At 36.9% G+C, this 12,180-nt stretch overlaps 1 protein-coding gene across 2 annotated transcripts; it reads right to left on the reverse strand.

Annotated features, from left to right (window-relative positions):
• Nucleotides 1-1,984: 1,984 nt before the first annotated feature.
• LOC104593813 (uncharacterized) lies at nucleotides 1,985-4,219 on the reverse strand. 2 transcript variants are annotated; one of them, XM_010253829.2, is made up of 4 exons: nucleotides 3,984-4,219; nucleotides 3,765-3,892; nucleotides 3,505-3,654; nucleotides 1,985-2,935 (listed from the first exon to the last, which is right to left on the reverse strand). In XM_010253829.2, the coding sequence occupies exons 2-4, from the start codon at nucleotides 3,774-3,776 to the stop codon at nucleotides 2,438-2,440; spliced, it is 660 nt and encodes a 219-aa protein (XP_010252131.1). In that variant the 5' UTR covers nucleotides 3,777-3,892; nucleotides 3,984-4,219; the 3' UTR covers nucleotides 1,985-2,437. The 2 variants fall into 2 exon arrangements, with proteins under 2 accessions (XP_010252131.1, XP_010252130.1); XM_010253828.3 differs by having other exon boundaries at nucleotides 4,056-4,218.
• Between the last annotated feature and the right edge of the window lie 7,961 nt (nucleotides 4,220-12,180).

A 12,180-nucleotide genomic window follows, 5' to 3' on the forward strand; every position in this document is an offset into this window, starting at 1 on the left:
GTCTTTTTGGTTTATACAGGAAAAAGAATGAAAATTGAAATCAGTAAGAAAGAGACTTCATTCTGAAGAGAGAGAGAGAGGGAATGGCCATTCCCTCAAATGGGGGAATGTCATTCCATCAGAAATGGAAAAGGGATTCTGATTTCATCCAACCAAACATATTGAAATTAGAATAGCTCCTTCCAATTCTCATTCCAGACCCTTATTCCCACAAACGAAACAGGAACTTGGACTTTTATTAAAACAGTCACAGTTTAAGATAAAATGACAAGGATCGATCTCATTGTGTCGATCTAGATTTCCATCAGTCAAGGAGACTCGTAGATGGATATAGAGTTCTAAGGAAATTCATTTCTCTATAGTATTCTATATTCTTCTAAGGCATGTGAGGCATATGAGAGTTCAACCCTGGCGGTTGTTCACGGGTTGGGTTGGGTCGGTTTACTGAGTTTTTTCCAACCGACCCGACCTAGTTGGGTTACCTGAGATGGAAACCGAAACTGACCCAGTGTTAAGCAAAACCAACCTGGTCGGTTTGAGTCGGGTTGGGTCGGTTTGGGTCGATTTCGGCTCTAAGTTCATCCATGCCCCCCATGGCCATTTAGTTTTCTGGAAATATATTTAAAACTGAAATATATATTTTAGAAATATATATATATATATAAACAAAAATATACATACAAATATATTGGAATATATATTTTCTGGAAATATATATCTGACATATTTCATAATATATATTTTTTAGATATAGATATTGGAATATATATTTTCAGATATTTCAGTTTTTAGTTAAGTAGGAACTAAGTCAGTTCGATTTGGATCGGTTTCGGTTTTCACACAAGAAAATCGAAATCGACTCGAACTATCGATTTATGAATTTGTACAACTCGAAACCGACCGGTGCTGATGAAAACCTGGCCAACTCAGGCTGAGTCGGTCCGAATTGATTGGTTTGGTCCGATTGGGCCTTCTTATCAACAGCCCTACTAGCGGTTTCATTAATCAGTAGGGCTATACCAGTTTTCTTCTAACCTGCTTTTTGAACAAGAAAGGGATTAGCTAGTTTGGTTTTGAAAATTGGTGGGAATTGATCAAGTGATCACGAAGAATTAATGAAGGGCTGCTTCAGCTACCAGCTGCTTTAGGCTGACTTTGTGATCAATGTTTTAAGCGTTGGAAATATCAGACCCCGTATCGGTGATGAAATTTCTCTTTTAAATTTTAGAATTCCTTTTGATATTTTCTATAAGTTTTAATTATTTTATTTTATTAGTATTTTAAATGACAACTTTACAATATCTTATATAATTTTTAATATTTTATTATCGTATCCACTTATCCAAAAAAAAATATTATAGTCAAACGAAAGTGGTGTAATAAAAAAAAGGAAGTGGTGGGAATCCTCAATATTAAAAAGTTTTAAAATCTCCATACAACTGAACAACGTTCACAATATCAACGTGTATCGCATTATATTGTACAATTAATACGTTTCGGCCGGTTTTCATGGTGAACGATACACAAAATAGAAGGAAGACTTTCAAAGCTTGATATTCATTAAAGAGAACGAAGACTTGAACGCTTATTTTGAAATACTGCCATTTTCGGAGAGCATCAATGTTGAGACTCAGGTGTATATTTTTTACCTTGCAGTCTTGCATTGGTATAATTTAAGTTGCCTAATACCAAAAATAAATAAAAAACTGAAAATCCAATAGTTTGTGTTTTTATTTTTTTTTGGGGGGAAAGATTTAACCGTCAAAAGATGTTACATCGAATGTGCAAAACCCCTCTTAGGCAATTTGCAGAAGTTCCAAATAAAGCTTTTTGGTTTTGTTTTTTTTTCAACTTGTCTTCACATAAAGAAAGACACATCTTAACTAAAATGTCTTTAGCCTATCAAGATCTTAATGCAAAAAGCTCATTACATCTCTTGGATGAGTAGAGAGTAGAGACTGGCCGGGCAGAATTCTTGTTATGGGTGCTGAATCGTGATTCTATTAAAATATATTTTGGATTTGGGAGGGGAACCGGGGAATTAAATATTCAAATCAGTTTACCAAAAAATTGAATTACTCAAATCCCCATAAAACTTTACACGAGTACCTAATTCAACCAACTTAATTTTTGACGAAGAAAAGGACAGACAGGAGAGGAGAATCTTTTTGGCAATATTACCCAATACTTTTTACGTGGGACTGTTTTACTTCCTTCCGATATACACTTTATTTCTGCTTCTTCAATCGGAAAGAGTGGACTCACTTCAGACTGTTGAACGAAGAACACCATCATCTGCCATGCATTAAGAATTTCTTGGTAAGTCCTAATATAGGTGAATCAGATAAACTTCATTCCAACATAAATTTTTATTCTTCGATCCAAAGAAAAACAAAAGGGCGTAAAATGAAGTTTTCTGAAGGTGAAAAATGGCGCCTCAGTTGGTGGGTTGTCCACACATGCATAATAACAACAGTGAAACTCCACAACCACCATTCTCATGATTCGAGCCTCCACCTGATCTCCTTCCAACGTCTGAACCAAACCATGGAGTTGACCGAGGGGGGGCTACTCTGCCGTTAATGAATAACGGATTTGAAGAATCATCAGAAGCATTCATTGACTGCTGGCCAAACTCTTCAGGCTCATAAAAGCCAGGGCTGCCGTGATTCCTCCTGTAACCGCTAGAAGCTCTCCTCTCCACTTCGAGAAAATGTCCGAGCGATGGTCCATTGTTCATATTATCTACATCATCCGCGTTATCTTTTGTGCACAGAGAAAATAACCAGATCATCTTGGACCTGTAATTCTTCTTGCCTCTCAAGACCTCTGCTCTTCTTCCCCTAACCGATCTTCTCGAGAGCTCTAGAATGTTTGAGATGCCAATAAGGCTCCCGAGTGTGATTCTTCTTTCATGGAAGAAGGATCCAGTCGACTGAAACAAGCAGAAACTTTAATTAATAACTACTTACTTAAATTGTTAGGTCGGTTTTAGTTCCCACTCCCACATTGGTTGCATTGGTTATGGTTGCAGGGCAGATGGTTCTAGCCTCCTAGGTTCATGAATTACCCCAACCAGTTACTTGATAATCATAACTGTTTGTTTTAATTTGTACACTGTAATATCATAATTTCCTGGCATGACGACTTAAGAGTGAAGAGATCTCAATGTTCTATTCCTTCCATAAAAAAACAAACAAACAAACAGAGAGAGAGAGAGAGAGAGGTGGGGGAGACTAATTAAGGGATCCTTGACCTAAAATTTTTTAATGGAAGGGAAATCAAAGAAAAAGAGAAAAAGCAGATAGAAGAAGATGCATTCGTCTGATAAAGTTGTTAAAGTGATAATAGATAATTCGTAGTCACAGTTTTTTCTTCACTGAGCAATTGAGCATAATATATTCTGCCATATTCATCATCTAAATTTTAGAGCTTTACCTAATCACCTGCAGTACAATGAGCATATATATCTTACTGTAATTAAGTTATGTTTTACCTAATTACCTCAGTGTCCAAGCCTGATGAAGAATCCGTGGAGGAGCTTGGAGAATCAGTGAGCAAAGTGTTTAATGAAAATGATCCAGACAAATCACGGTTTCTGATCAGCCCGGTTCTGACATTTGGTGGCTGCAACCCCAAAGGCCATCCATCGTCCTGAGACATCAATTGATATAATGTTAAGGAGGAAGAAGAAGAAGAAGAATGGGAGAAGAGATGAAAAGAAGGAAAACTCCAAAAGAGAAGTGAAGACAAAAAACTAACACCTGTTCAGCCATGGTAGCTTCTTATGTACTGGTTGATGATTTACTAGGAGAGGTCCAGCAGTCGGGTCGCTTGGGATGAAGAACAATCATTAGTCATTACTCGGCGCTTTCCACATTTAAGACAAACACTGCACAGAACAGTCAAGTAGTTGTTTAGAAGGAAGCTAAGATGCGGAATAAAACTGAGCAAAGAAGTCCTTCAACATCCCATGCTCCTACCTCCTGAACCAGAAGGAAAGAGAGTTGAGGAAGACCTAGCTAGAATGAGGAATCTGGGAGAAACCTAGTTACCTTTATAAGTTAGTCTGCAACAGGTTGTTTGGGAAAGGAAGAGGAAACAGAATAATGTTGCAAGAAGGAAAAAAAGAAAAGGGGGGGAAGAAGGCAATCAGCACACAGCAGGAACAAAGGGGCCGGAGTGAAGCAAGAACTCACTTTGACCGGAGCGACCTCAGTAGAGCATCATAAACGTCCCTTGAATGGCGGAGAATGGGACCCTCATATGCCGGGTCTTTACCTGACACTGGTCCAGCACTTTGCTGCTTCACTCATAGTGTGATAAGACGTGGTCAACACCAAATTACAAACAATGAGGAAAAAGGAGTAATGAGTTTTGTTATTCACTCGCTCACTCTTCACATCCAGATGACCACCCAAACCCAAAGCTTCAGTCCATTTCAATTTTATATATGCACCTGCACCTGTCACTCAATGAATATATAAGAAAAATAAGAGTGATTATCTTTGAAAATCAAAGCACTAATTGTTAGTCTAACATCAACTTGGTCGAATTAATAAAGGGATCAACCATTTCAAGGTATTGGAAAATCAGATCTATTCTACATTGTGAATGTGAATGGTTTTATTTTTAAAATGAAAATACCTACTATATTAACAAAATTTACTAATTTGCTGGGGTGCAACTTGGATGGATTAGGGTTGAGATTTTGTCATGGGCCCAATTCAAAACTCGAACCCATAACTGTCTCAAATTTTAATTCGAGCCAACCCAAATTGCGCCCCCCTACTAATTTGCTCCAAATCCTTTATTAGCCAGTTAGGGGATGATCTATTGGCCCGAGCAATATCATGTCAATATGGGAGCTATCAAGAGTGAACACACAAGTGTTCCATATTTAAACAACTTCGTTTGTAGCCCATCGCCACTTGATGGGGTTGGGATCGATTTCTACCTCATGTCTTGTGGAATAGGACGGATGCCCTCCGAAGTCCGACCCACATAAGGCAGGACATTGAGACGATTCTGCAGCCTGATTTAGCCTATATGTTTGGTTGGATAGAAAACAAGGAGTAGAAAGTCAGGGGAAAATTCTTAACAATTTTACTAATATTCCACATAGGATCTATTTGTTTGTAGTGCAAATATGAAGTAGATGCATATTTTGCACTCGGTTCAATTCTGCATCCATTTTGTTTTAATTATGATTTGCACTTCTATTCGATTCAAAATGCCAATGCAAATTTTGCATCTCAAAATAAATGCAAAATTTGTACCACCATCCTTATACCTTATTAATACTGTCTCATATAAAGTGATGAGGATCACATCTTCTTTTATCCTATCTCACTCCCAAACAAATAACCCTCCTAATTCCCATCTCCATGCTCTTTCATAAAAGGTAAGGACTACGTCACTTTACTTCTTACAAACAAATAAGACAGCTGAATTTGATGCTAAAATAAACCAGAATTTGCAGTCTATCTCTTCCCATGCATTTACGCCAATGCAAATGAAAATTCACTACAAACAAACTGAGCCTAAAGAGTGTATGTAAATATAAATATGTACAGTGAAAAACTAGCTTTGTATTTTATATTTCAAAACCTATATTTGCACAATTGAACTTGTGCATATTTGTATTTGCACCCTTCCCAAACTGAGCCTTAAGAACTTTCCTACTACTTTCTATTTTTTTCTTATTTTCCATCAAAACAAATACAGCATCAATTTAAGTTAGTCTAACTGATATCTTCTAGAGGTGGAAACAAAAGTTTTGGCAGAACACAGGAAATATAACTGAAATTTTATGAATTGGAGAATTCAGCTATGCTGAGGCTAGGTTTGATGTTTTGATAGAAAATTAAATAGAAGCAGAAAAGATCTTAGATAAACATAACAAAATAAAAATAAAAAAATCAGTTGGACCATTGGAGCTACGACATGTGAAAGAATGATTTGGATTTCGTTGGATGGGCCTCCTCGATCAAAAGCTTATTAGGATCTCACTATGTAACAATGCATAATTGGTGTTCTATTTTCAATGTTGGACCAAAATTTTTCCAAAGGCAAATCTTGAGGAGATATTTGCCAAAATGTGAATGATTTTGTTTTCTATATCAAAAAATTGCCACGTCAGCAAATTTCATGCATTTTTTTTTTCTGAAGTGGCAATTATTTTTACTTAAAAAATGAAAATTATATACATTGGTGAATACCTCTTCTAAAATAAATGTCTATTTTTGTGGCCGCATGATGTATATTGCATGGTTTTTAAAAACCGAACCGGTCAGGAGTCTGGTTATCGGTTCGAACGGTCCGACCATTCAATTCGAACGGCCAGTCTGTTTTGACAAAAAAAATTTAAAATTTAAAAAAAAAATTGAAAAACGGTCAAAGCCATTCAAACAGTTAACTAGCTGATTCAGTGGTTTGCTGATCAAAATCAACGATTTTAGGGGAAAAAACGGTTTTAAAGAAAAACAAAACTGGTCCGTTTTTTTCGGTCCGACCATTCAATCCGGTCCGAATATTGAGTGGCGACTATTACTTGATGTAATGAAGTAATGATACAATCTTGACCTGTTAAGAGTAAGAAGAATAAAGGACCAAATTTGAAAGTGGCCACTTAGTGCCAAAAAAAAAAGAAAGAAAAAGAAAAAAAACGCAGAGAGGTGTTAAAACCGTATCCAATTCCAATCCAATCCTCCCAAGAGACCCCAGATGGGTAGGACCAAAAACAGTGGGTAAGGATTTTGTTGCAATACAATCCGCAATTCATTTTATGATCTCATACTTGACATGTAGACCTATGATTGTGTTGGGTCCAGTCCCATCCAAATCCATTCCATTTTCAAAAAATCCAAAGAATGAAATATGATCCAAAATACAATATTTTTTTAGGCAAAACGCCTGTCAAGTTGGACAGACGAATATCATTAAGAAGAAAGCTCGGCAGAACAATTACTTAGAGTTTCATCAAGAAAAGATGGCGCAAAAGATCAAGGGCCCGTTTGACAATTCTTTTTGAGAAGAATTTTTTGTAGCTCTGATAGTTAAAAGACGTATTGAGCTTTTGACATAAGATTTGGACAGCCCGAAGACCATTTGATAAACGCGTATTTTTCTATGCATCGTTTCGGGTCTTTTCGTGCGAGATTAAAATGCGAAAGACATGAGAAGATTCATTTAGAGTTTCCCGAAATCAACCCAAAATGGGCTTTTCGTGTCTTTTCAGCATCCCATTTTTTGATGGCTAGATCTTTCGTGTGTCAATGACAATAGACCGATTTTCGGTCTTCCCAACTTATAAACAACTGAAAGACCACGCAGAAAAATGCGCCAAACAGGCGTCAAGTAAAACTGTTCTGAATACCTAAAACATGCTTAACCAACTTATGAGCGACTGTATTAGCATCGCTAGGGGTCCAATTCACCAAGTTATGAGGGAATCGAGCATGAGCTTGCAATCTTCAATAAGGTGTCTAATCCTCCAAGGAGAGGGAGTAGGATGTAGGATTATCAAGCTGAAACCAATGATACAACCAATCCACACGAATCGACAAAGAGGAGGCAATCCAAACTCTTCTAATGACATCACACTGGAAAGGGACTGACTCGGTGTGAATGATAAGAGAAATTCTTCGCCCAAGGAAGAGCACCAACAATACATCTCCAAAGGAACATATGAACCTTGGGAGGGAGGAATTTGATTTTTCAAAATACTTTTCAAGAAAACCCAAATTTTTCAATTCAAAATAGAGATGTGTGGCTCCAATTCATTGTGGATAGAAAGTAGGTAAAAAAAGTGAATAGGAAATCCCAAATGCTTCCAAGAGGTATTACCAAAAGCATAATAGGATGAAGAGGAAGAGGGCTCTTGTTGGGAAAGGAATCTATATGCCATAGCCGTTGAGAGAACACCCGAATTTGAATGTTGCCACACAAGAATGTCCTTCGACTCAACTCATAATTGACAATTGGGAGTGGGATGGTACATATCATCGTCATCATAAAATGTCCCAGAAAATCTTTTAGTCGTTGGACCATCCATTCATTCATGTGAGTCTGGATTAGACCTGTTCATTGGTCGGGTGGCCCGATGGGCCGGCCCGGCCTAACCCCCGGATGGGTTTGAATAGGCTTTTTGGTCCGCGGGCTTAACCTCGGGCCAAAAAGCCCGGCCCACATAAAATTCGAGTTGGGCTCAGGTTTTGCCAAAATAGCCCGGCCCGACCTATAGTTAAACCTAAGTAAAAACCCTATGTGATGTCTATTTGAATAAATTTTTTGATTTGAGAAGGTTGTTGATTCACTTGTAGGCCCATTGTTCATTTAAATAGGGGAAAAAACATCTGAATTAAAATAGATAATGTCTATTTAAATAGGGAAAATTTTGAATTTCTTTTATTAGGTCGGGCTTTGGGCTCGAGCTCGGGCTTCGGGCTTTTTATTAGGGCCGGGCTCGAGCCCAAGTTGTAGGCCCATTGGTCGGGCCAGGATCGGGCTCGGGCCTAACATTTTTCTATTAATAAAGAGTCAAAGCCTGGCCTGAGCCCAGCCCGGCTCGGCCCATGAACAAGTCTAATCTGGATCAACGAAATTAGCAATTCTTAGAACAGACGGGTTCAGTGCAAGGGCAGAGTCAATCAACCGAGGAGAGTCACCAAAGGGGAGCTAAGAGGGTCAAATAAACAATTAATCAACCATCCATCCAAAATTCAATCTGATTTAGGAGGTTTCAAGTAAACATAGGATCTGTTTGGCATTGTTGCCGTTGTTCCAGAAAATGGTGTCACATCAGCACCATGTCGGAAAAACGGTGTTCTAGGAAATAGACATTTGTTTGGAATCATTTTTCCATAAAAACGGTGCTCTAAGTTGCCTTGGAAATCAGGAAGGTATGGCTTGGAGCAACGCTGAATTTGATATTTCCTGGAGTTACAGCTCATTGCTGCCAATATACATGAGGTGGTAGTGGTGTGGCACTAGATAATGGGTACCAGTGCTGAAAACGTTTACTGGAGCATTGGTACCAAATAGAAAACATTGTCGTTGCTCTAGGAAATGTCTACCTGACAGCAATGTTTTCAAACAAAAAAAATGCACCGTTTTTATACTTCCAACGCACACATCAGTGCTGCATCTGTAGAATCGATGTCAAACATATAGTTAGATCAGCTGAATATAATAGTTACCTAGCAAACTGTACAACTAATAATTATGTCGTATGCCAATGATAAAATGCATTAGGCCCATAACCAGAAAAAATGTCCTGAGTAAAACAAAAATAACAGTATCGGCCGCACCAAAGCTTTTGAGCATATTGGGTGGAGTTTGTATGTACAATTAGACTTCTGAACTCCATTTGGGCAAAGTTTTGGATTATAAAGCATATAACTTGGATAATTCTACTATTAATGTTGTCGAGGCTTGGGCAGCATGGGAAACTCATAATTTAGCTACGAACTTCAACGAGTTCTCAACCAGTATTGAGGGGATTCTAATCTCGTTATAAAATGTCTCAAAGGTCTGATCCCTCCTCCTTGGAATCTCAGGAATGTAATCCCAAACTACTTGTAGATAGAGAAATTGAAAGGTAGATTTTGCTACAAACATGTATACTGGGAAGTGAACTAAGCAGCGGACTGACTGATGAATAAGGCTTATTCTTTGTTTAGTGGTGTCGTTTCTCTCAATCATTGTACCCTTCCTAGTGATTTAGCTTTTATTTGTTTTGATGACTTTTTATTAGGGTATGATACCCCCATTTTGTGTAACATATTTTCTTTCTATCAAGGTTCAAAGTATCGACATAGGGCATATCAGCCTGTATCGGTATTTTTTTAGGTTTTATTTATTTATTTATTTTTTGAAACTGGTTCAGAAGGATCAATTTAAGGCCCGACTACCCTTTGGAACAGTATCTGACCCAATACAACCCCTAGAGAGGAGTATCGAGAAACCATCAGCATAATGATCCTATCTATAGATTGATACCAAATTCACAGACATGATACAGTTTTAAGAAAAGCTGCAATTTCAGATTTCTGAGGTGAATTGCAGACTTACAATCCACTCATCCCAAAAAAAATCAGCTCCCCAATTAGAAAATCACCAAAACCCCTCGTCTTTTTATATGTTTTTTCACGGCCCAAAAACTAATTTAAATGGATATGGGCCAGTTACTCTACGGATCACGGATGCAGAGCAACAAACAAAAGTAATAATAATTTCACCAAGGGTGATTATGGGATTTTCCCGTACTTGCATCCCAAAAAGAAAAAAAAAAATGGTCGCCCTTCTCTATATTAATCCCTTTTTTTTGTATCTTTTGAAATGTTAGGAGGCCCACCCCCAACGCTATCTATGTACAACAATACGACATGGATACCGAATTCCATTTATTCAAGAAACCCACAAAAGCTACTAGACAAAGAGATCGTGGGTTCAGTGGATCACCCTTTCAAAATTCACGTGGTTAGCGCTCATACCCCAACCTTACACTATTAACTACTGACAGCTAGAGAAAGATAAATAGATAAGTGAAGGCTGACAGCTCCAAGCTCAAGTACTCAACCATCCTGTTTAACCCATACCAAAGTCGACCCACTTCCATCCATCTAGATGTCGATTTTTTTAGTACTGATTTGACAGTAGTTAATTGGAAATTGGGTTTTTCTGGTTGTCTATGACTAGAACGAGTCAGGATCTACTTATCACACAGAATTTCTCACACCGATCTCACAGACGCATCCCATAAAAGATGTTTTCAATACATAGTGGGATGTGCCCGTAAGATAGATGTGAGGTGGGCTCTATAAAGATTAGATTCCCATTCTACTAGAACATGGTTGGTTTTATTTTTGAAAGTAGGAACAAATGCCACATTAGTAAAAAATAATATAATTTTGCTAATGTGACATTTGTTCCTGTTTTTAAAAACAAAACCGACCACGTTGTAGAACACCCCCTACCAAACTAAGCCTAACTTATTTATTTGGGTAATTTGTGCCCTGTTTAATAAAATTGGTTGTGTTTGGTACTATTGTCATTTCAATCTCTAAGGTTTAGAGAGACAGTGGCACTTCATCTAATTGCCAACAATGTTTTGATATGCAACTTGTTTGGTTGGTACTAATGCTGACTATTAGTCATAATCCAAACTACCTAGAGGTTGTTTGGTATCGATGGCATTTATAAGATAAACGTTTTGTATGATTTTGTCTTGAAAAACGAGATAAAATCTGCTTTAAACATTTTGTACGATTCTTTTACACCTCAGCACCATTAGGTGCCACTAGACACCATTAGACACCATATAAGCCAAACAGTAAAAAATCAGTCTTGAAAATGAAAAACGTCAAAATTGGTGTTTTTTAATAAACAATTCACATGATTTTTCAGAGAGCCGTTTATCTGATAAATGGCTCAACCAAATAACTTTTTAGGAGTTTTTCTGTTAAACGCATCTCCAATGCTGAGTTGGCACCGTTTCTTCGAAAAGCTACACCGATACCAAACACCATCCTAATTAATATCACTGTATATAGAAAGAAAGATTGAAATATCAAATATGTTCTTTGGGTTTGAAACATTTTGAATGTAATGACAAGGTGAGGTGAGGAATTTTATATACATCTATATTACCATTAAAAATACAAATAAGAGTTTAGAACTTTTATTTGACTAAAATATCGTTATTATTGATTTTTAGACCTTCTCTAATTGTGAGGGCAATAATTTAAACTACTATTTTTCATTTCATTTAATTTTTCTACATTAACACTTATATTTAAAGTATTAATTCTCATTCTCTCTCATTGAATCATATATTTAAGCATTTTTCCTCACCAATAAATTAGATCCTATAAAACTTATGTCTTTTCAAATTGCCCAATAACTAAACCATTCTTTTGTCTAAGAGGTGGTAAGCAACTCAACATCTAGCTTAAATTAAAAAAAAAACACAAAGAGATCTGAAAAAATACAAAATTTTTGTAAAAACATTTGAGCACATTTCAAATATTTTGTAGTCATCATATTCAAAAAAAAATAAGTATGATCAATAAGAATTGTTTTTATTAATGATGGAAATGGAATACAAAATTTAAAATTAATCCAAAAGTGGATTTTTTCCTACTTGATGGTAGGTCAATAGTTCAACCTTTGAGGTCA

Source organism: Nelumbo nucifera, chromosome 5 (assembly GCF_055504915.1).
Source record: "Nelumbo nucifera cultivar China Antique chromosome 5, China Antique-T2T, whole genome shotgun sequence".
NCBI lineage: Eukaryota > Viridiplantae > Streptophyta > Magnoliopsida > Proteales > Nelumbonaceae > Nelumbo > Nelumbo nucifera.

Excerpts from the sequence above, each read along its gene's own strand:
- LOC104593813 (XM_010253829.2), bottom strand. Across the intron at positions 2,936-3,504 it reads CATCAGGCTTGGACACTGAG|TCGACTGGATCCTTCTTCCA; the intron begins GTAATTAGGTAA and ends TGCTTGTTTCAG.